This window comes from Lagenorhynchus albirostris, chromosome 14 (genome assembly GCF_949774975.1).
Source record: "Lagenorhynchus albirostris chromosome 14, mLagAlb1.1, whole genome shotgun sequence".
Lineage (NCBI taxonomy): Eukaryota > Metazoa > Chordata > Mammalia > Artiodactyla > Delphinidae > Lagenorhynchus > Lagenorhynchus albirostris.
Window position 1 is genome coordinate 53,947,651 of NC_083108.1, and position 26,191 is coordinate 53,973,841.

General features: G+C 38.0%; 1 protein-coding gene across 1 annotated transcript in view; it reads right to left on the bottom strand.

The window, feature by feature from the left end:
• The window catches only part of MYOM1 (myomesin 1), a 141,658-nt gene that overhangs the window by 104,698 nt on the left and 10,769 nt on the right, over window positions 1–26,191 (bottom strand). The window contains exons 3-5 of the mRNA XM_060121828.1: window positions 10,432–10,572; window positions 6,954–7,182; window positions 6,145–6,302 (exon numbers count right to left, since the gene is read on the bottom strand). Of these exons, the coding sequence (XP_059977811.1) occupies window positions 6,145–6,302; window positions 6,954–7,182; window positions 10,432–10,572 (528 nt within the window). The remainder of the gene's footprint in view (window positions 1–6,144; window positions 6,303–6,953; window positions 7,183–10,431; window positions 10,573–26,191) is intronic.

The following is a 26,191-nucleotide window of genomic DNA, read 5'->3' on the forward strand; positions in this document are numbered from 1 at the left end:
AAGGAACGGAGTTCTGATAAATCCATCCTTCATGATATGGATAATTTAAAATAAGTGCATGTGAAGAAGGTATGTTGAGGCTCTTTGTGTCCTGGTTCCCTAGGATGTGAAACGGCAGGGTGGACTGGCTTAGGAATCGCAGCTGCGTAGCAGGTGTAGGGGCACAGCCTTCTGCCCCACCCTTGGGAGCCATCCCTAGCTGTTTCTGACAGCTCAGAAGCAGCCTCAGTTAGCTCTCTCCCCACAGGGCTCCAGGCAGACAGGACTGTTTGATCAGAGATGGCGTGTAAAAAGAAATCTGCGGCCGCTCCTAATCTGGAACATTCCTTGTTTTGATGAATGACAGGGTAGAACATGTTAATCAGCATGTTCTCCTGACTGAATTGGTTTAGGTCATTTCACACTTGACTCACAAGCTCCCTCTTGCTCAGTTTTCTCCTTTGCTGTGGTGTTTTCAGTATTTCCTTCTAACATAAGAAGAGAAATATGACACCCAATTCTGTGTGGCAGGTGCTACTTGACCAAACAACTGAGTGACACTCTATTTGGCTTCTGACCAAAAACGTTGTTCATATTTCTATAAAGTTTGAATTAAAACAGCATTTGCAGCTCCCAGGCATTCTTCACTTTCCTCGTCCTTCTGTCCAATCCGACTTAGCACCTCAATGCCTTCCCCCCATCCCCCGACCCCCAGCTAAACAGCCATGGCTTCTCTGTCTCTGTCTCTGTCTCTGTCTCTGTCTCTGTCTCTCTCTCTCTCTCTCACACACACACACACACACACACACACACACACACACACACATACTTTGAGAAGCTTCCATTCTCTCCACTGGAACTCCAATGTCAGTGTAAGGAGCATCTGTTTTAAAGCTGCAGACATGGATTAAATGAGGAAGTGATTCAATTTTATTCTCCAAGGAATTCACCTAGTTAGGCGCTCAGGTTCAGAGTCATTTGCGATTGGCTGTCTTCACCATCAAGTCAGGGGAGAAAAGTAGGATTTGAGGCCTGCTCTGTATATGCTTCGCAGTTTGTTACTTCTGGAAAATGAAATTCCAAACTGGTCAGTCACCAGCTAATTTTGGAGAGTTAGCTACACCCTGGGGTTATTTGTCAGAGGGTTTCTGAAATTCCTGTGAACATTTAGCTGTACACCATTTTCCTTATCATTTTCATGTAGAGTCTATGAACTAGTTAATGAGCTTCTGTTACAAGTATTTCTAGAATAATACTCTTTATGTATGTGTGTAAAATACACACTTAATTCCTCCAAACAAATGTCTGTTTGGATATTGGGCTGACTTTGATAAGAAGGGATTACAGTGAAAGCTCTTTGGCAGTGTAAAGCATGGTCAAACAAAAGGGCTTCACTCTAACTTTTCTCTATCAGCAAATAATGCCTGCCAAAATGATCTTTTCATGTTGAATACCCCTACAAGTGTGGTTGCTACTTAGAATGCAACCCTACTGTTTTGAATAAATAGCTGTTACTTTAAAAACCAATTAGCTGAGAGAGAGCTATTCCATTAGCATAGAATTTGGACTTAAATAAATGAGAAAAATCTAAAATAAAATCCCAAACCCTTATACCTGGGAAGTAATTATAAATAATTTTTAACTATTTTAAATGCAGGCTGTTTTCCTAAGATAATATGATAGTAATTGCTAAATTTAAATACATTGTGAATAACTCTAATCTTGTAAACAAATTCAATACATGATTCTATCATGGAATTTGTGAATTCACATAATTTGCAAAAATAGATTAAGGCGTTTCCAAATCTCTGGACTCTTCCTAAGATAGTACTATTTTATTCCCAGGTTTTGAACTCTTATCATGCTTAATGACAAATATGTTTGTCTATTTGACAGTGACTTCAGGGATAATGTGAAGAACTTCAAATATGTATTTTTAAGTGTCTTGCGTGAGGATCTAGCCCAGTAACCACATACACATCTGAAAACTTGGGTATTGAGTGAGCATTAGATTAATACTAATCCTCACTAACACTAACACATTGCTCCAGGGAGTCTGTGTGAGTCTCCCTGCAGATTACAATCCAGGTTTCCGTTGAAAAAACTGATTTAGACTTTGGGCTCGAAATGCAATTAAATCTGGCTCTTTTTTAAAAAAAAGGAAGTGTAAAATTAATGCAATTCTCTCCTTCTCTTAAAGAGAACTTTTCTCCCTCATTTCACATAGTTTTTACAATTTGACTGGGCAATACAGGCATATGGTTCAAAGACCAGAAAATATCAGGGTGCCCAGGAAACATTCTCCTTCCTCAAACCTGTCTGCTTTCTGCCCAGCTCCTCCCCACAGCTAACTGTTCTCCTTAGATTCTTACATAGCCTTCCAGAGCTTCCTCATGCAAGTAATATGGATACAAACATAAATGTTTTTCCTCCCCTTTTAAACCAATATATAGCCTATTAAACAAGTTATTATATAAATATAGCCTATTAAGTAAAACAGCTTTGGTTTTTCACCGCATATGTATTTCTCCTTCTCTGTTGACAAGCCCTCCTTCAGGATGGCCTGCTTCACTGTGGTGGTGCAGCAGCGTCATCTACAGCTAACTTTTCTACTGGACGCAAAGCCCACAGGCTTCCTTCTGCTCGGAAAGTGAGCTCAGCGCCTCCACACCGGGCCCTGATGAATGATGGGCGCGCCTGTCAGTGAGCACTCCCTGGCTACCCTCTAGATTCCATCCAGACGGATTTAGTCAGTACGCGGGGTTGGCCAAAGAGCAGCTGCTGTGTGTTGATATCATTTGTTAGACCTCAGGGGCTTCCATGACCTGAGGCTGCCCAGTGGAAACTTGGAACTGAACCCTCTTTGGAAAGGAGTCTGAGGGAGCCAGGTCCCAGGCACACATGCCTTTGAGAGCTAAAGGCTTCAAGCGGAGGCATCACAACTGCCCGCAGCAACATCACACACTTATTTCTGTACTTTCCCTTCTTCTATTCAGTAAGGTCATTCTCAATTATTTCTTTCCTACTTATACTCAGTGTCAGGCCCAGGAAGCTGCAGCTGGGTACCAAAGAGGCATAAATGCCAGCAAATTAGTCACCACCAACCGTGGTTCTTGCTAGGTCGTGGATTCCCTGCTCGTTGAGGGGAAGGATGCTCACTGAAGATCGCACACTCTGGACCAGCAGCTTGCAAAGTAAATTAGAGCTTCATTTCATGATTATTTTTGAAAAGGCAACGTACCCAGCAAGCTATAATCAATCCTACATGGAAGTTTACTCTCAGAGGTGGATTTACCTTGAAACCAGTGAAGCTCAAGTTTCAGGGTCTCTCATCAGCATGCGTCCCCATAAGGCTCTGTGCCTAATGCATATGACTTAACTTTATATTCTTTTTTGTAAAAGTGCTCCTCAAATTGTATAACTCTTATGCCCCACAAAACCTGGAGCTGACCTTATTTATTGCCACAGCCAATTTTCAGTTATCTGCTAGCTGATTGTCCAAATTTCAGCTTTATCCAGGGGCAAATCTTGCTTGCTAAATAAGGTGAACTATTTTCTTAGTGGTCCACTGGTTCTTTTGTTTTCATATTTACTTCTCACTTGACTTGCAAGGCAACAGGACTTTCTGTGAAATGGTCTGATCCGTCCCTACTGGGAGAATTCTTGACACAGAATGGATTTGACTTCTCCAAGCACAAAAAGGGTCACGAGAACTAGAGAAGGTTTGTTCCAGTCAACGGACAGCCTCCCAAACAGCCTCCCAATTGTTCCTGAGACAAATCTTGCCTCTGTGCCTTTGTTTTTGATTCAAATGAACCCCTAGGCCATAAAATTCATACGTTAAGGAAATAAATACTTCAAAGCTAAAGGTGAAAGATTTGAGGGATCAATCATACTTCTTCTCAGCCCCATTAGTGAAGATAACAAAAAACTGACAGTATGGGCTTCCCTGGTGGCACAGTGGTTGAGAATCCACCTGCCAATGAAGGGGACATGGGTTCGAGCCCTGGTCCGGGAAGATCCCACATGCCACGGAGCAACTAAGCCCGTGCACCACAACTACTGAGCCTGCGCTCTACAGCCCGCGAGCCACAACTACTGATCCCGTGTGCCACAACTACTGAAGCCCACGCGCCTAGAACCCGAGCTCTGCAACAAGAGAAGCCACCGCAATGAGAAAGCCGCGCACTGCAACGAAGAGTAGCCCCTGCTCGCCACAACTAGAGAAAGCCCGCATGCAGCAACGAAGACCCAACGCAGCCAAAAAAAAAAACCAAAAACTGACAGTATTTCTATTTTCCAATTTGACTGGAGTTTTACGGGTTGACAATTTAGTCATCTCATATTTTTTCTGTGGCGTTTTAATATTTTTTGTTTGTTTTTATTTTTTTAACATCAACATATTTACTCATTTGCTTATTTTTGTTTGTTTTTAAATCACTCCTTTTTCAGCCCACAAAGCACTATGTAAGGAGTTTAATCTCTAACAGAATTAGAGCTCTGCCTTTGTAGAACCCTATTACTCTGGCTTAGTAACACCATCAGTAACACCATCACCATGGCATGTTTGTATTCTAGTTGCTGAGTATTTAACGGAATAAATAAATGCTTAAGAAATTAATATTTACCTCCTAGAGATTACTTTGTATGCTTTTGAAAATCATCTTTAACTCTGATGTTTAAAAATCAGGAAAACAGAGATAGGACACTGTGTAATAAATATATCTACTTAAGGACTCCAATGATTCGTTTATTGGTAGTACATTTTAATTCATGAAAGATGAGAATTTTTTTTACTCATCAAGTAATTTTTTTTTTAAACATCTTTACTGGAGTATAATTGCTTTACAATGGTGTGTTAGTTTCTGCTTTATAACAAAGTGAATCTCAAGTAATATTTCTTGGAGCTAAAAATTTGTTATTCTTTACGTATTTCTATAGGAAAGTTTGGATTTTTTCTGAGGTGGGAAATAATCAGTTTTTTAAGAGGAAATGTCCCTTTGATAGGCCAATTTGTGCAACTCTATAGGTAGAGAGAAAGGTGGGCAAAGATGGACTGATTCCTAACTTACTATAGTATACTCTTATACTTTTAAAGCTTGGAAATTGATTTTTTAAACTTCATTTTCATCTAAATATGTTCCTACATTTCTCATCTTTGTTTACTATAAATTATTTGCCTTGGTAATATAGAGCTGGCTTTGGTTTCATTCTCTGGTTTTCAAACTCAAGAACCCTAGAAAGAGTTTACATACAAGAAAAACTGTAAGTAAATCCAATATTACCACAGGCAGATTGATATCACAGGTGAATTTTTAAAAAACACAACACCACCTGCTCCTTAAGAATAACCTTAGCTAGCAGTTTATCTTGTCAGCCACCTCCATTATGCTAGCCAGGTGTCCAAAGAACATTAGAAATAACAGAAAAGAGAGGAAGAGACAGGCGCTCTTTGGGTGACAGTGCTATTCTATGAAGTGTTTATACTGTGACATAGGGCATATTTACCACCACTCCCGAGGATAAGGGAACTGCATGCAAAATACCCCTGTCAGAGAAGAAGACGGAAAACGCCTTTTAAAACTGGCTCACAATCCTCTTCAGACTTCTGCTCTCTATGGCAGACATTCATGCCGTATGATGGGAGAGTTCTGAGTTTAGGGATCACAAAGTCATTGACAATTGCAATAGGATATATAATGGACGGAAAAAAGGGGAGCTTATTCATTATGGAACAAAAATTTCTTCAGGCCCCATAGTCGTAACAGCTCCCTCTATTTTTTGGCTTTAGAAAACACATTAAGACCTCAGCTCATGTGAGGAGTAGAGATGGAGCCCTCTGGGTCTTAATTACTTTTAAAAAGGCAGTATCGCTTCTCATCACAAAATGATACCAAATAAATATGCTGACTAAATTTTAACACTTTATATAAGATAAAGATCCATTTGTATAATAGGATTATAAAGTATCATAATAAATCGTAATGGATGCAAGACTCTTCTTTCCTTCCATACATGTATTTTTTCTTCACTATTTAAAAAATCTATTCAAATTTGTAGATGCTTTCACTGACTCTTGCATATTCACAATGTCACATGTTTTCATAAGAGGTAAAATTAACTGAGTAATCGATTCTATGAGAAATTTTCATAACGATAGCATACCATGTGAGACGAGGTTCTGGCCAGCCGGCTACAGAGCAGTGTAATTTTACATTTTCTTTCTCCCAAACAGTGTGGGAACGAGGTTTAATGACAAATTCAGGAGCATGGAGAAGACTATCTTCATTCAACTTTTTATGATATGCCTCAGTTTCTTCTAACTGAAAAAAAAATCAACATATTATGAAATCAAAGTAACATGTGCTACAAAAATGTAATGTAGAAATCAAAATGATCATTTTTTTCATTTGCAGCCTTACTTTTGCATTCATTTCAAACGAATTCCCCTCACCCCTTTTGAAAACAGACACATCACTTAATTTTTAACATTGTAAGCCTGAGCAACATATTTTACTTCTCAAAGGTGGATTTCTTAAGGTTCTTCAAGAACTTTAATTTCTAGAGAAACTAAAATTTCACAGAATTTAAGTATTAAGTGTGTCTTTCTTTGACCTATACATTTTGATGTCTTTTTCCTTCTTTTGTTTCTCCGCAAGACCACATATTTCTTCATTTGAAGCTAATTAATCTATATTAACACACATATATACAATGTTACATGCATTTCTACTTTTTAAAATTAATATTTATTGGAGTATAGTTGATTTACAATGTTGTGTTAGTTTCTGCTGTGCAGCAAAGTGAATCAGTTATACATATACATATATCCACTCTTTTTTAGATTCTATTCCCATATAGGCCATTACAGAGTATTGAGCAGAGTTCCCTGTGCTATACAGTAGGTCCTTACTAGTTATCTACTTTATATATAGTGGTAGCATTCCTACTTTTGTAAGTTATCTTTTTTTTACCGTTTTTTTCAGTGACAGGTGTTCTGCCTTTTCTCGAATTGCAACTTTCCTCGACTTCTCAAAACCTTCCTCCTGGCGAAGCATGGACGTGGACTGTTCGGATACTGTGGACTGCTTGGCTGCCGTGACTCCTTCCTCTCTAGCAAGGAGATTCCTCTGGGCTATGTAAGCAGCAGCTTCTTTAATTCTTTCTTCTTCCGTGTCTGTAATTCCACTGACATGCACTTGGCTAAAATATAATAACAGCGAAATATGGATATTGCGGATGGCAGTGATGAGATAGCCCAAGTTTACCAAGTTCAAGGTGCCCGACCTCAGATGCTGTACACTGTGCCCAAAGAAAACCTGACGTAGAAAGACCTGGTAAATAGGAGCTAACTCTTCACACATGGCAGTGATCTTCACCTTAACCAACAATGATAACCACAATAATACTACCTATTCCGGCTGTGGTGCCTTGACAAGTGCTTTTTACATACATTGTCTCATTTTTCCCCACAACAACCCTTTGAAGTAGACTGTACCCTCTCTACTTTAGCAATACGGCAACAAGACACGGAGTAGTTAGATAACTTGCCCAACGTCATTTCTTTGGTTTCCTTAGTGTGTTTAAATACGATTTAGTCTATAAAAAAAGATTAAGTTACGACTTCCTTCCAGAAAAGACGATATTGTGAAATGACAGACAGTTGTGTGGCTGTGATTCTGATTTTCGCCTATGTGCTTGATCTGGATTCTGTGACTCAGATGATGTAATGCATTGCCCAGAGGTGCTGCACGCAGAAATAAGTTGTACATTTACGTGAGATCCTTAAGCCTAGTGGGTTTCCTTTCCATGATAATAAAGGTTGTGTGTGTGTATCTACATATTTAGTATGACAGCCTTACTTTGTGCTTACACACAGCCCTGTTGTAAAGAAATGATCAAACTCACAGCTGAAGTGTCGATGCTGACAAAAGTGACTTGTTTTTACTCATAATTGATGATGATGATGGCAAGTGAGTGGTTACATCCCAAAGTGCTGTGCCTAATATAGTAGTTTATGATAGAATTTGTGCTGTGATTTAGTAATGTTTAAAATATTTGGATTATTTTAAAACTCCTTCAATACCTTTGTTGTCAATCCTATTACATGTTTCAGTGAGGAGCATGTTGATTATATTGAAGATTCTCTTGAAATTGAGTCTCCTGAGACCTCTTAAGGCAGAATTGTACATTTGTTTTTCTTATAAGAAAAATTACTTCAAACTTCAAGCAAACACTGCCATTGTGTTTACAAGTCCCTGGCACCTGAATCTATATAGTTTGCTGACGAGTAGGACGCAACATTTGCACAAGTTTGGAATTTCTCATGGAATATTACTAAAACATCTGGTAGACAAATTAGTCCACCTTGCGTTTTACTCAATTTAGTGAGTAAATTTTAATTTCTTTTCCCTTCTCTCTATCTCTCCAAATATTAAAAAGTAGTCTCTACCAAGGAAGTTATCTGCTATAATTTAGGGGGAGAAAAAGGAAGATGGAACATTTTTAGCTTAGTATCCTGACATAATTACCTCTAACTTTTCTTTTTGAATGAGATAGGAAGTGAATGAATTAATAAATGAATACAAAACAAACGTCATGAGAATCTACTTGGAATTCTCTATAGAGGCTAATATACAATATAGAGATTTGAAAAGAGGTTTGTAATATGATTCAATATGTATAGTAATGGATTATATTCAATGATAGTCCGGCCCCAAGTTGAGACAACTCTAAGTGAAGTTCACATACCCTTTAACAGTGGATGTGCTAACATAGCTCTAGAGGGCAGAATGGAGTCATGGTTTCCCTGCCTTTTCCATTTGCAAATAAGGTAAACCTTGGGGAAAAAAACTGTAATTATTTCACAGGAAAACTCAAGTACACTTAAAAATATATTTTTGACCCAGGACAGCAGGCACATTTGCCTTTAAGTAAATATAAGTGCATGTCAGTGGTAACCCTGCTATAAATTGTGTACAAGAGCAAGAATATGATACTAACATCAAAAACACACTACTGGGCTTCCCTGGTGGCGCAGTGGTTGAGGGTCCGCCTGCCGATGCAGGGGACGCGGGTTCGTGCCCCGGTCCGGGAGGATCCCACATGCCGCGGAGCGGCTGGGCCCGTGAGCCATGGCCGCTGAGCCTGCGCGTCCGGAGCCTGTGCTCCGCAGCGGGAGAGGCCACAGCAGTGAGAGGCCCGTGTACCGCAAAAAAAAAAACAAAACACAAAACACACTACTGCAAATTTAAAATAAATTTAAAACCTTTCCAGGGCTTCCCTGGTGGCGCAGTGGTTGAGAGTCCGCCTGCTGATGCAGGGGACGCGGGTTCGTGCCCAAGTCCGGAAAGATCCCATATGCCGCGGAGCGGCTGGGCCCGTGAGCCATGCCGCTGAGCCTGCGCGTCCGGAGCCTGTGCTCCACAACGGGAGAGGCCACAACAGTGAGAGGCCCGCGTACCGCAAAAAAAAAACAGTCAAAGGTATAAAATGAAAAGCTAAAAATAGAATATTGTTTACCCCCTTACCTTCCTAAGTAGGTTCAGAGCAATTATGACATTAGCCTCCAAAACAATTCAGAAAGGAACCATCAGAAAGCAGTGGAAAGAAAAAATGGAGGGAAAACAGAAGTTGGTTGCCCAAAATTACACCCGCATTATTGCCTAGTGATTTTCCTGAGAGCACTTGCCTGGAGAAGATGACCTCATTCTGAACCATCTTAGCTCTGTGAATAATTCTCCATTCAAAGGAAAATAAACAGGGAAGACTCAGAAAGTTCCTGTTAAACTTTAAGTTGGTGTCTTGGACAAGTCTCCTTTCAAGATTCCTTTGTATATATTATCATTCAAAAAAATGTTTATATTATAAACAAATTTGGCATTACACAGACTGGTGATTTAGTGATTATTTTGTTTGAAATTTACCTCAAAATAAATAGTAATCTATTTTACATTTAACAAACATAAGCCAGGCATTATTATGGTGCAATTCTTTTACTTAGTCTACGTTATCTAAGACTTTTTTTTCTTCATAATGAATAATAATTAAAATCACACTGGCAACCAATCTACCTAAACATATCATCTGATTTTTTTCTTTTAGTTCACCCAATATTTTATAGTTTTAACCTTTCTTTCTACTCTAAACATAGTGACTATATATAGAGTCAAAAAACTAGCATCCAATACTCAGCTTCTAATTTCAACTAGTTACATAATTAGAAATAAGTTGCTGATCATCCTCCTTTGTCATATAGCCATCCTATGTGATGGCAAACAGTTTTACAATGAACACATCTCCCTCCGTGCATGGTTCTGAGGTTCCACAGGCCTTTCTCAACAAGTACATAGTAAGTGCTCAATAAATGACAGCTGCTATTGTTATTACTACCTGACAACATTTACTCTCCACTTTCTAATAATCAGATCCAGGGAGAAAATCCGTACATACCGTCCTGAGAAAATGGGCACCATGTAGTCACTTGGCAGATTTTCTTTCTTCTCTCCAGAGAGAAGGCTTTTCTTGGCTCTCTTTGTTTGGGGGCTCAACTTGGATGAATAATCTTCTAGCATCAGACTGGAATCTGTAAGTCTGAAAAAAAACACCCTAATGTTAGTCTATAATTTAAAAAAATGCTTATAAAAGGAAGTTTTAAGTTTGAGGACGTTTTACAGAAACCTAGACGGCTAAAGTTATAATCATCTTTTATCTTTAGAGCTAGCGTGAGAATGACCTCACATAATGCACTCTATCTAGACACAAGAGAAAAATAAGTCTATAGCAATTTTTAAAAATTGCAGTATAACTGCTTTACAATGCTGTGTTAGTTTCTGCCGCACAGTGAAGTGAATCAGCCATATGCATACACACATCCCCTCCCTCTTGGACCTCCCCCCGCCATCCCACCATCCCACCCAAGTAGCCCATCGCAGAGCACCGAGCTGAGCTCCCTGTGCTATACAGCAGGTTCCCACTAGCTATCTATTTTACACATGGTAGTGTATTTATGTCAAATTTCATGGCTTTTTCCCCCTTAAAATTTCGAGGGAAAGTGGCAGTGCTTTGGTAATAGTTCCAAATACCCTTTGCTGTTAAGTTAATGTTGGAAATTTAGATGGTCTACATAAACGGTTTGGATACATTGTGTATCCAAATGCTTTCAGGGGATTGATACAAAAGCAGATTTTCTGTATTGGGAGCCCAGGCAATTCTGATGCAGGGCCTCTAGGTTCAACTTGAGGCCTTTATGTAGTATAGACAGACTCCGTCTGAAAGGACACTGGGTTCATCAAACAATAGAGTTAATATACTTTGTGTGAACACACAGCGTCGAGTGACTCGGAAAATTACAGGTTTGATAAAGAACACTTTCCTAGTGCTGTTGCACACAAAAATCCACCCACCCATGCACACTGGTGCGAGTGTACACTTGGAGGTAGTTATTGTTCTAATAAACCAAAAAATGTGTTAGCAGAGTGGAAAACATGACAGCAGAGATTGCACCTAGAGAAAAGAATTGACGAAATTAAAAGGACAACCTTAATCTATATAGTTCTTGAATGAAATGAAGTGTATTTTCTTTCAAATGTATAGAATTTGGCATAAATTTCAGAAGTTCATGGACTCTGAACAGTCCATGGGCTCAGGCTAAAAGCCTCTCGTCCACATTGTAATGAAAGATAGTCACAATAGGAAGCCGTACAGGAACTCTCTGTACTATCCTTGTCATTTTTCTACAGACTTGAACTGATTCTAAAATTAAAAGTTAATATTAAAAAGGTCCCTGGTGTAGAGAAAATTTGAAGAGAAAGTGAAGCATGTGAGTGGTGTGGCATGGAAAAAGCCAGCTGCCCAGTTAAAACAGCAAAACCTTCCAAAGTGTCCAAACCTTGATCGTTTCCAGTCTTTAAAAAGCATTAGCAAAAGCAAAGAGATTACCTAAATCAAAAGAAGACAGCACATACACAGAGTACAAAATGGATACATAATAATGCAAATAATCTTATCCCCTGCTAAGCAAGTAACACAGACCTGCAGGGCTTCTAGGAAGTACAGGGGGTGCAAACGTAGCCTGAGAGTATAGGGTGGGCTACTGTCTTTAATTCCTGGAGTGGAGTTGTAGCACAGAAATGGCAAACCTTTTCCTCTCCCACTAACTACCCCCTCCCCCAGGGTGAATATCTAGCTCTTATTCTATGATCAGCATTAATGCCAAAGGTTAGAACCTTGAAATCAAACTTGTGGATTGGTTACCAATTGGAAGGCTTAGTGAAATTTGTTCCTGACTGGCTGTTCCAGGCAGCAGCAAAATGATTGCATTCTATACCCCTAGCAGGTTACAAAGTACAGGCTGTGCTAATACAGGTCTAAGTTTAAAGTGGTATTTTCCTTCACTCCTTTAATTCCATTACTATACAAAATAAAATTAATTATGGAGTCTGTTTCATTTTTTTCTATTTATAGAACATTTGCATTTTCTAATTTTTCTCCTGTTTTTCTGTTTTTGCTCTTTTTACTTTTTACTTTCATTCTACTATCTGCAGTCATATTCTCATGAGCTCATCTTTTCAATGTTTATTTATATCAAAACAGCTGTGACTTGTCATTCTTTTTCTTGTACTGTCGTTCCTTTTTTTCTGTCATTTTCCCTTTAAGATAAACCTTTAAAATGATTCACTTATTACATAGAATGTGTCAGAATGTGATTATTCCATTCTCACAAGTAAGTCACAGCAGATGATTTTTAATAGTTAAACTTCATGGTAAAGATTTATGGTACTATCATCAGTTTTCAAATAATATTTCATTTGGAACAAAAGGCTTCAAAAAAAAGCATTATGATTTATATATTATATAGTATTATTTAGAAAATAATATGTTATATAGTATTATTTAGAAAATCCAAAGTATTTAGAAAATATCAAACATTTGTTATGCTCTCTAAAGTTTCTTCAAGCTTTTGAATCCTAACAAAAAAAGAGTGTGTGAAGGATTAGATGTTAAAATACTGTGCCAACAGACTATTTGGTAATGCTAAGTCATTTATCGAAGTTAACAAACAAAACTAAATCAGAGAAACAAAGTTTTAAGGAACTGACTATGCAATAATCAGTGTAACTAATTATTTGAAGGAAAGCCATGTCTATTTTGTTATGACCCAGGAACACTGAAGTCTAACATCTTACTCTATTGAATTTTAAAGTCAAATAATGTTTTTAGAGGAGTTCAATAGAATATGTAAAATTTTAATTTCTTTTTTTAAATTTAAATTTCTTTGAAGTTACATCAAAGAGCTAAATAAGGGCTTGCTAACCTCTTGGGCTTTTAGTTGTATCTAAATTTTGAAAATAATACTCTGTCTTATAAGTCAGTTTCTGAGTAGACACTTAACTTGATATGTATGGATCAATTTGGGTCTTTTAACTATTAAAACTATATTTAACAGGACTTCCGTGGTGGTGCAGTGGTTAAGAATGGTTAAGAATCCTCCTGTCAATGCAGGGGACACGGCCTCAACCCCTGGTCCAGGAAGATCCCACATGCCACAGAGCAACTAAACCCATGCGCCACAACTACTGAGCCTGTGCTCTAGAGCCGGTGCGCCACAACTATTGAGCCCACGTGCTGCAACTGCTGAAGCCCATGCACTCGGTGGCTCCGCAACAAGAGAAGCCACCGCATTGAGAAGCCCGTGCATTGCAACGAAGAGTAGCCCCCACTCGCAGCAACTAGAGAAAGCCCATGTACGGCAACGAAGACCCAACGCACCCAAAAATAAATTAAAAAATTTTAAAAACCCTAAATTTAATGTTCTTTATGTCTTGAATCTTTCTGAACTTCAATTTATGAAGGCAGGGAAACTAAGCTATAGGTAAGGATTGATTTGCGTGTGCATGGGTGCACCCATGTGTCTGTAACTGTGTCTAAGTACATCTATCTGTACTCTGCTACTAATTGTGGTATGTCGTCTTAATATGTCTAAAGTTAGCAGAATTTAAAGAAATATCATGGTGTGTATGACATCATCACACCTATGACCAGCAGCACCACAGAGAAGGGATGTAGCTCAGGTACAGAAAGCTCTTTCTGGAAATGTTCCAGGGACTCAGAAATAGACTTGCACCTCCATCCAGTTCAAATACTGAAAAACAACAACAACAAAAACAACATAACCTTCCGCTCTTACAACTTCATAATTATTCTTAACAGGAATAGCAAGAACAAAACTAATTATAGAATCACAGAACTGGAAGAGATCTCAGGGATATTTATACCACACTCAGTTTATAGATGTGGAAGACCTGGAATATCTTAGTAACTTGCCCAGGTTCATACAGCAAGTTGGTAGGTGAGCTAGGACTAGCATCCACCTAGGTTAGTGCTCTTTCCACTACAGCAGTAGTCTCTAACTTTTGTGACTGGGTCCTCTCAATCCAAAAATATTGGGGGCATGCCACCTGTTTATTTATAAATTCTACACATATACTGCTGTATAAATATTCTCCCTTTATGAAATATTCAATCAACAGAAAAATTTTATGGGCCAAATCTGACTTTTTAAAAAATACAGAAGTGCTCATATTTCTTCCTACACTTCCATGGCTTGCCTTCATGGATTCGCCACTTTGGAAACCACAACACCATGTCACACTTCCCATACTGACTCTGATGTTGATTTGCTATTCCTGAATTTATTCACATCAATTGATTTATTCACATCACAGTTCAATTAAAAATAAAGCATTAAAAAACTCATTAAACTTTACATGAAGTAAAATGCTAGTTCTTTAAAGTTATGTTGTCCTAGCTCCCCAGGATGAGTAACTTTATTCACACTTATGTTAAGTATGGATCTACTTAATGGCTATACTATTTTCTAAAAAAATTATGACAACCTATCAGCATGTTTCAGAAAAAATGATCGGTTGTAGACACCCATCCCTATATGCCTATGGTTATATTGTATTATTGGTTTCCCTCTCTATCTTTCCCATTGCCTATGACTATTCAAGGAGGGGGATGGCCTAAGTTACCTTTGTATACTCAGTACTGTGTGCACTGCCTGATAGTGTTCAATAAACTTACTGAATGAAGTGAAATCAAGATTCATCCTCCTGTAATCATATGCTATCTCAGTGATTCTCAACCCTGACTTGCCATCAGAATCAGCTGAGGAGCTAATAAAAATGACCAATGCAGAGGTGGGACTTGTAGTATGGTGGAGTGAGCAGTTCAGCAGTTTCTCTCCCCAAAAAGCCATGATAAAATTGGATACGATTGCCAAAACCAACCCATTCAGGGCTCTGAAAATCAACCAAAGGCATACACTACACTGACAAGTGGTTATTCATAAAAAGATACTGAACTTCAGGTATGAATAAGTGGGAGTCTGTGTGACATTCTTGCCTAGTCTTTCACCACCCCCTAGCTCCCAGCTCAATCCATAAGGTAGTTCTACCAAGGTGGGAAAAGGTGAGAAAATCATAATGTTCACTGCCAGAGGGGTTGACTTGATTTGGAGCAGAGCATGATAAACCTCCACAACCAGCAACATTGTAACATGAGCCACCTAAGTGGCAAACAAACAAGGGAAGACCAGCAGCTCAATCAATCTCAGGATGCAATCACGGTTGGAGCAAGCAGAAGACTGGCAGGTCAGCCTGAAATTTAACAGGAAGATTTGAAAAATAAGACCACCATGGAGGGACTTCCCTGGTGGTGCAGTGGTTAAGAATCCACCTGCCAATGCAGGGGACATGGGTTCAAGCCCTTTTCCGGGAATCCCACATGCCACGGAGCTACTAAGCCCATGTTCCACAACTACTGAGCCTGTGCTCTAGAGCCCACATGCCACAACCACTGAACCCATGTGCTACAACTACTGAAGCCCACACGCCTAGAGCCTGTGCTCCACAGCAAAGACAAGCCACCGCAATGAGAAGCCCACGCACCACAACAAAGAGTAGCCCCCGCTCGCGGCAACCAGAGAAAGCCAGCGCACAACAACGAAGACCAACGCAGCCAAAAAAAAAAACGACCACCATGGGGGCCTTCATAAGCTCTCCATGTGCCTGAATAGAAAAAAACTGGAGAGGGCTCAGGTTATCCACACATCATTGGTTAACTGTAAACCTGTGTACATGTGCAGAGGAGAAACAAGAGAGTCTAGAGGTAAGCAAATCCAGGGCATACATACTTTAAAATTACCTGAATTTCAAATGTGCTCCCCAACACACACACAGATCTACTGCCAGAAGATGGAACCTTTACTGTCTTGAGATGTTTGAGCACAGTGTCTGACCATTCATTTATTGGCTATTAATCTATGCAAATACAAGGTGATCCCTATGAATTCAGGCTTAAAACTGAGAATGACAATTTTTTAAAAAAACTAAAACAGAGACATCAGCAGTAACACAGTGCTAGGTAAACAGATTCTATAAATGTGTTTAGGCAAGTAATTAAACAAAAACAAAACAGAGCAACAACACATTTAGGGAAAAATTCAGAATCCAGAATTACTACAGTATATTATCTAACAGGTCCCATTTTCTTTTTTTTTTGGCTGTGCTGGGTCTTTGTTGCTGTGTGTGGGTTTTCTCTAGTTGCGGCGAGCGGGGGCTACTCTTTGTTGTGGTACATGGGCTTCTCATTGCGGAGGCTTTTCTTGTTGCGGAGCCCAGGCTCTAGGCACGTGGGCTTCAGTAGTTGTGGCTCGTGGGCTCTAGAGTGCAGGCTCAGTAGTTGTGGCACACAGGCTTAGTTGCTCCGTGGCATGTGGGATCTTCCTGGGCCAGGGATTGAACCTGTGCCCCCTGCGTTGGCAGGCAGATTCTTAACCACTGTGCCACCAGGGAAGCCCCCAACATGTCCCATTTTCAATTACAACAAAAATTATGAAACATGACAAGAAATAGGAAAGTGTGACACACACCAGCAGAAAAAATCAGTAATCAGTAAATAATCAGTAAAAAAAAAAAATCAGTAAATAAAAATTGTCTCCAGGTGCACCCTGATGTTCAATTGCTAAATTGAAACAAAGACTTCAAAGCAGTAATAAGAAATAAGGCCAATAAAGGAAACCATGTTTAAAGAATTAAAGGAAAGTATTATAATAATGACCCAAAAAGAGAGAATGTCAACAAAGAGATAAGAATTATAAAATAGAAGCTAATGAATATTTTGGAGTTTAAAAGTACAATAACTTAAATGAAAAATTTATTAAAGGGACTCAACAGATTTTATATAGAAGAATTTAAAAAATCAGTGAATCTGAAGATAGAAATAATCTAATAAAAAAAAACAGAAAAAGAATGAAGAAAAAATCTTAAAGCCTCAGAGATCTGTTAGACAACATCAAACATACCAATATATGAGTCATGGTAGTACTGGAAAGAGGAGAGAGAGAGAAAAGGTAGGAAAATATATTTGAAGAAATAATGGACTAAAATTCCCCAAACTTGATGAAAATATTAATCTACGGATCCAAGATACTCAACAAACCCAAGTATGATACTCACAAAGAGATACACATGTAGATATATCATATATAGTCAAACTGTTGAAAGCCAAAGTCAGAGAGAAAACTTCAAAGCACCAAGAGTAAAATGATTCATCACATACAAGAGAACAATGTATTAATGATTCACTTCACATCAGAAACGATACAACCCACAGGCATTCGTATGACATATTTAAGTGCTGGGGGAAAAAATAAATCAAGAATTCTATATTCAGCAAAACTATTACTCAAAACTGAAAGCAAAGACATTGCCAGACAAAGAGCGAGAGAATCCATTGCTAGCAGACCTGTCTTATAAGAAATGCTAAATCCCTCAGGTTTAAAGGAAATGACACCAGACAGTAATTTGAATCCACACCAAAAAATAAAGAGCACCAGGAAGTAAATAACTGGATAAATATATAAGCATACATATATTTCTATTTTCTTAAATTCTTTGAAAGACATAAGATTACATAAAACAATACTTATCACACTGCACTGTTGGGTTTATAACATATATAGTTGTAAGGCATATGATAATAGTACAAAGGATAAGGGAGGAAATGGAACTATATTGGAGCAAAGTTTCTAAATTTTACTGGTATGAAGTTAATATAAATCTGAAGTAGATTGTGATTAGTTAATATGTATATTATAATTTCTAAAGCAATCCCTTAAGAAAATAATAAAAAATAGAGTCAAGAAAGAAAGGAATTAAACGGTACACTAAAAATATCTATTTAACACAAAACAAGGCAGTAAAGGAGAAACAAATGAACAAAAGAGATATGAGATATGCAGAAAAAAATTTAAAAACTGGTAAACATAAGTCCAACCATAGCAGTAATTTTATTAAATGTGAATGGATTAAAAACTCCAAGGAACAGCAGAGATTGTCAGAATGGATTTTTTAAAATCCAACTATATGCTGCTACAAGAGCCACATTCTAAATTCAAAGACACATATTGTTAAAGTAAAAGGATGAAAAAGATATACCATGCAAATAATAACCATAAGGAGCTGGAGTGGCTATATTAATATCAAACAAAATATACTTTTAACTAGGAAATATTACTAGAGACAAAGAGGGACATTTCATAATAATAGGAAGGTCAATTCCTCAAAAAAATATAACAATTATAAATGTACATGCATCTACCAACAGAGCCGTAAAATATATGAAGCAAAAAATGACAGAATTGAAAGAAAAAATAGAAAATTGAAAATAGCTGGAGATTTCGATACTCCACTTTCAATAACTGATAGAACGACTAGATAAAAATCAGTAAGGACATAGGAGACTTGAATAACACTCTCAATCAACTTGATACAACTGACCTTTCTAGAATACTTTACCCAATGACAACAAAGTACGTATTCTTTTAAACATTCTCCAGGAGAATTTATATGCTAACTCACAAAACAATCTCAATCCATTTAAATGAATTTAAACCATACAAAATATATTCTCTGATAACAGAAAAATTAAGTAAAAATCTACAACAGTAAGAAATTTAGAAAATCCTCATATATCAGGAAACTAACAACATACTTCTAAATTACCCACAAGGGAAAAGAAATCACAAGGGAAATTAGAAAGTATTTTGAACTACATGAAAACAAAAATACAACATATCAAAATTTATGGGATAAAGCTAAAGCAGTTATTAGAGGTAAGTTTATAGCTTTAAGTGTCTATATTAGAAAAGAAGAAAAGTCTCAAATTAATAACTTAAGCTTTCATTGTAAGTTAGAAAAATATGAAGCAAGTAGAAGGTAGATATAATAAGATTAGGGAGGAAATCAATAAAATAGAAAACAGAACAACAATAGATAAAATCAGTGAAACAAAAGTTGGTTCATTGAAAAGATCAAGAAAATTGACAAAACTTTCACTAGATTAACCATGAAGAAAGAGAGAAGACACAAATTATCAAGAACAAGAATAAAAGAGGCGACCACTACCAACCCCACATAGATTAAAAGGCTCACAAGGAAGTATGATAAATGCACTTATGCCAAAAATTTAGACAACTTAAATGAAATGGAAAAATTCCCATAAAGATTCAAACTACAAAAACTAACTCAAGAAGAAATGAAAAATCAGAACAGATCAATAACAAGTAAAGAAACTGAATTAGTAATTTAAAATCTTTGCACAATGAAAAGCCCAGGCCCATATTGTTTCACAGATGAATTCCATGGAATATATAAAGAAGAAACAAACAAATCATTTACATGTATTTTCAAAAACAGAAGAGAAGGGAACACTTCCCAACTTATTCTATAAGGCCAGTATTACCTGATATCAAAGCCAAACAAAAAAACATTATAATAAACAAACAAACAAAAAAAACACAGACCAATAGCCTTCAAGAACACAGGTACAAAAATCCTTCACAAAATATTAGTAAACTGAATCCAGCAACATATAGCCAAGTGGTATTTATTCCAGGAATGCAAGGTCGATTTAACATTTGAAAATCAATCAGTGTAATATACCATATTAACGGAATAAAAATGATCACCTCAATAGATGCAAAAGAAGTATTTGACAAAATTCAGCATTCCTTCATGTTAAAAACTCTCAACAAAAGAGGAATAGAAGGGAAGTTCCTCAGTCTGATAAAGACCATCTATGAAAAATCTAGAGCTAGTATCATATCTAATAGTAAAAAATTAAATCCTTTCTTCCTAAGACAGTAAGGGAACAAGGGTGTGATATTTGCTCTTGTCAATTCTCTTCAACATTGTACTGAAGTTCACACTATACTGAAGAATAGCCAAGGCAATTACTAAAAATAAAATTGAAAAAATTGGATAGCAAGTCTACCTTTAGTTATGGATGATATAATCCTATATGTAAAAAATGCTAAGGAATACACACACACACACACGCACACACACACAAATGCTACTACTAATAAATGAGTTCAGCAAGGTAACAGAATACAGAATCAAAACACAAAAATCAATTATACTTCTGTTTACTAGCAATGAACAATACAAAAATAAAATTAAGATAACTCCATTCACAATACTATCAAAAAGAATAAAATATTTAGGAATAACTTTAACATAGAAGTATAACACTTCTACATTGAAAATTACAAAACATTATGATAAGTGAAACAAAATCTAAATAAATAAATATCTCATGTTCATGGATTGAAAGAGTCAACATTGTTAAAACACACATTTTTCAAAATTGATTTACAGTTTCAACATAATTCTTATCATGTTGCCAGCAGACTTTTCTCTTTGTAGAAATTAACAAGGTGATCTTAAAATTTATATGGGAATATGAAGGAATTACATAGGCAAGATTTTTTATTTTATTTTTTTGTAGAAGAGGAACTAAGTTTGAGAACTTACATCTACCAATTTCAAAACTCTTTATAAAGCAATAATAATTAAGAAAGTGTGGTGCTGGCATAAGGACAGGCATATAGATCCATGCAACAGAATTGAGAGTCCATATATAAACCTTTTCACTTATGGTCAGTTAATTTTTGATAAAGGTGCTAAGGAATTTAAGGGTGAAAGGATAGTCTTTTCAACAAATGGTGCTGGGACAATTGTATATCCATAGGTGAAGGGATGGATTTAGAACTTTACTCAACATCACATACAAAAAATTACTTCAAGCAGCCGCATAGCACAGGGAGATCAGCTCGGTGCTTTGTGACCACCTAGAGGGGTGGGATAGGGAGGGTGGGAGGGAGGGAGATGCAAGAGGGAAGAGATATGGGAACATATGTATATGTATAACTGATTCACTTTGTTATAAAGCAGAAACTAACACACCATTGCAAAGCAATTATACTCCAATAAAGATGTAAAAAAAATTTTAAAAATTAATTCAAAATGGATTATTTCTAAATGTAAAGTAAAATTACAAAACTCAGAAGATAAAAGAAATTCTTTATGATATTGAGTTAGAGTTCTTAGATATAACATGAAAAGCATGATTAAAAAAGGAAAAAAGTGATGAACTGAATTTCATCAAATGTAAAAGTTCTGGTCTTTGAAGGACACTGTTAAAAGAATGAAAAGACAAGTCACAGAATGAGAGAAAATATTTGCAAACATTAATAAAGGAATTGTATATAAAATATTTAAATAACTCTAATGATTCAATAATAAGCAGAAAAAAATCCAATTTAAAAATGGGCAAAAGATTTGAGCAGGCATTTCACCAAAGAAGATACACAAATGGCTACCATGCACATTAAAAAGATGGTCAATGGGCTTCCCTGGTGGCACAGTGGTTGAGAGTCCGCCTGCCGATGCAGGGGACGCAGGTTTGTGCCCCGGTCCGGGAAGATCCCACATGCCACGGAGCGGCTGGGCCCGTGAGCCATGGCCACTGAGCCTGCGCGTCCGGAGCCTGTGCTCCGTAACGGGAGAGGCCACAGCAGTGAGGGGCCCGCATACCACAAAAAAAAAAAAAAAAAAAAAGATGGTCAACATCGTTAGCCATTAAGTAAGCACAAGTTAAAACCACAATGAGACCCCACTACACACCCAAAAGAATGGCTATAAAAAATAAGACAGAAAATAACTAATGTGGATAAACTGGAATCCTTGTACCTTAGTATGTGAATGTAAAACGGTATAGCTGCTTTGGAAAAGAGTAGTTTCTTGTAATGTTAAACATAAACTTAGCACACAACCCAGCTGATATTTTAGAATGTGCAAGAGAAGGTTCACTTCAAAGAGAAAGCCTTAACTTTCTGTCATAATTTCATTTATTCAACAGAAAACTTATTTAGTATCCACTGTGTGCACAATAGCGTGCTTGAAGCTGGGATGGGAGGGGGATATGAAGATAAATTAGATAAATTAATGACTCCTGTTAGGACTTCTCTGGTGGTGCAATGGTTAAGAATCTGCTTGCCAATGCAGGGGACACGGGTTCGAGCCCTGGTCCGGGAAGATCCCACATGTCACAGAGCAACTAAGCCTGTGCGCCACAACTACTGAGCCTGTGCTCTAGAGCCTGTGAGCCACAACTACTGAAGCCCGCACGCCTACAGCCCATGCTCCACAACAAGAGAAGCCACCACAATGAGAAGCCTGCGCGCCACAGCGAAGCATAGCCCCCGCTCTCCCGCAACTAGAGAAAGCCCGCGCGCGGCAACGAAGACCCAACGCAGCCAAAAGTAAATAATAAAATAAAATTAATTAATTAAAATAAAAAAAGACTCTTGTTTTCTGAGAGCTTTACCATCTAGTAGGGGAGTAAATGCTACCAGGCCTGATGTGTTGAATTATGTCAATCATGGAAGAAAGGATGGAAGGACAGAAGGAAGGCAGGCAGATAAACAGAAAGATTAGAGCAAACAAAAGCTGAATTCACAGGCTTGGAGGCAATTTCTGTCTGGGGTTATCAGGGAATCCTTTGTGGAAGAGCTGGACATTAAAAGATGGGTAGGTCATCCCAGGATGACACAGAGATGTGTGCAAAAGCTTGAAAATAGAAGTTCCATTTTCATTGCTGACTTATCTATGTGTTGCCATTAGACTTTACCGAGTCGTCACAAAGGAGCTGAACTCATTTTTATTATTCTAACAATTTTCCTTTAAAACCACCTCTTCATATATATTTACAACCTAGCACTGCAGCGTATAAAGAAAATGCTCAGCTCTTTCCCAGAAGGGAGGAAAGGGTGGTGGTTTTACTGAACTATGGGTCAGCTTCTAGAAAACTATCCTTCTTGGCTGTCTTTGGTCATTTGGTCAGCCCCTCCTCCTCAGGGCTTCTGGGATCTGAGGGTCCATCTCTTTCATCTTCAGAACCCCCTGGAGGGTCAGAAACAAGCACTTGGAGTTTGCAGTCTCTTTTCTCATTTCTGTCTTTCTATCAGCTGCATTTTTCCCTGTTGCAAAACTTGAAAGACTGTATTTTCCCTGGGTTTTGTGAAAGGTTGTTTTGGGTCTACTTTTGATATACAGCAGCTTCGTCCTACGCTCCTCCTTTGGTATGGGTATCATGTCAGCCTCAACACTTTCTACTGACCTTTTGATTCTCCTGTTTCCCAATCTAAACACTTAAGGAACTTTCAGGAGAACATCAAAGTTAGTGGATAAGCAGGAGGCTTTGAGTCCTTCTTTCACTAGTATACTTTCCAGAAAAGGTCTCTTATAAGATACAAGCACGAATTTAGTTTGATCAACATCATCCTTGAAATTTACTGACATGCAGTATCATAATAAATAACAGTCCCTTGGCCTTTCTTTCTGTCTTTGCATTATTTACCTTATAGTTATCCTGTTTTCCTCTCTATTTCAGTCTCTCAGCATAAAAATATCTTTTTTATTTTTATTTATTTTTAATGTATTTATTTTTGGCTTTTTTGGGTCTTCGTTGCTGCATGCGGGCTTTCTCTAGTTACGGAGAGCGGGGGCTTTTCTTCATTACAGTGTGCAGGCTTCTCATTGTGGTGGCTTCTCTTGTTGCAGAGCATGGACTCTAGGCACGCAGGCTTCAGTAGTTGTGGCTTGTGGGCTCTAGAGCACAGGCTCAGGAGTTGTGGCGCACGGGCTTAGTTGCTCTGTGGCATGTGGGATCTTCCTAGACCAGGGCTTGAACCTGTGTCCCCTGCATTGGCAGGCGGATTCTTAACCACTGTGCCACCAGGGAAGCCAAAATATCTCATTTTTAGTTTTTAAAAAATTTTAGTTACTTAAATAGTAATATAACCACAATTTTTCTTCTATTTATTGCCTTATTGTTTCCATTATTTAAATTTCCGCTGACAAGTAACATTTTACTCTCCTTTTTAGTAATTTGCCACAGCTAATGTATAGATAGACATGATCTAAAAACAAATACCAGGGGGGTCTGAACCACTTCTCAACATGAATGTTAGAATAGTCATGCTCTAGAAAAAGCTAGTGGGTTAAACACTGAGAGACAAATCTTTATGGTTACCACATACACCCTTCAGTTTCTATCCATTCCTGGCTATTTTAGAAATTAATTTAACTCAACTGAGTGAGTATGGCCCATTTTTAAGCAGAAGTGAAAGAGTCCACTCTATATTTCCTAGATATATTATGCAGGACACTTGACCATAATATCAGGAGATGCCTTATAGAGTCTAGGTCTGTGGACTGAAAATTGTCCAGGGTTAGTAAAAGTTAGCCTTATTAACTTATTTATAAGGCAGCCCAGAAACCCATATTCCACCCCACTCTGAGGATGGTCGCTAGGGTTGACTAGACTTTGCATGAAGCTTACCTTCCTCATTTGAGGTGCTCCTGCTATCTCCTGTTTCATCTAGAAAGGCTGCTGTGGAAAAGGTCAAGCCTGCAGCAAGGGCTCCTTGGGCTCCCACAGCTCAGAGAGCTCTGCGGGGAAGCTCAGTTACACTCACTGCTCGGCCAGCAGTGGACAGAGTTAACATGTTACCTCTGAGCGATGGGAGGTAACTGCATGGCCCTTCCTCCACCTCTGGCTACTCATTCTATTCCCACTCTATGAGGGGACATGTCTTCCTTCTCACAGCCTGATTCACCTGCCAATGGAAGATTAATGCCATTCTGGGGGTATCTTGTATCATCTAAACTTTAATTTGACCTGCAAAAGAGCCTGATGAATAGTATTTTCAGTGTAGAAACAAAGCAAATGAAGCAGAGAATGAATCACGTCTTTCTGGGCCTCAGTGTATGTTATCTGTGGAAGGAGGGGCTTGAATTAGATGAGCTTGTGGTCTCTTCCTGCCATTCCCCAATTCTATGGATCTACAAATTGCCAATTGTAGGAAACTGGTATCACCAGGAACGATACTCCCAGTCCTCTCTCCGCAAACAAGTTGCAGGTTTACAGCCATGAGAGTCGGAGATTGATGCGTGGTGAAGGCTTCTCTCTTTGGACGCAGCGTTTATTTTGGGGATTCAGAACACAACTCAGTAGTTGCCTTTTAAAGAAGGAACTGGCAATAAACCTGTCCATTTCTGGGCAGAATAAAAAAGAATAACTGATTTCTGCTTTCATTAGATGTTTCCCCTGATAGTCTCCTGTCATATAGGAAGTAATATGACTCATCATTTTCTTAGTACTTAAATTCTGGAAGACAAATCCCAGAATGTTCTATTTTCTACCCAGAAACTTATGGTGCCTTTTCCTTATATATAATAGTTAAATCTTTCTTTAGAGAAGAGGATATATCTTAATCCTTCTTACCCTATTCTATTTTTTATTGCTTCCATAACATTTATTACCTTTTAGCATGATTTAAATTCATTGTCCTTTTTATTATGTTTATTGTTTATGACCTATCTCTCCATGCTCCAAGAGGGCAGGAATCTTTGTCAGATTTATTCAATAATTTATCCCAAGCACCTAGAGCAGTGCTTAGCACACAGGAGGCACTCAGTAGATATTTACTGAATGAATGAACAATACCTAAACCTCACTAAACGGTCCCTATGTGCTTGCTATTATACTACACACCTTACATGATTATCTCTTTTAGGGCTGCCAACATGAACAACAATCATTTTCTTCATTTTACAGATGAAGAAACTGAGAGTTTACAGGCATATCCAAAGTTGCAAGTGTAATTGCATGTAAGTAAAGGCTTGTTTGACCCCAAAGACTATCCACTTGCCATTACGTTAGAACATCTAGAAATGGAGATATAGAAAATGGACACTAATCCGATACCCATAGCTGAGGTCAAGACACACAAATGTCC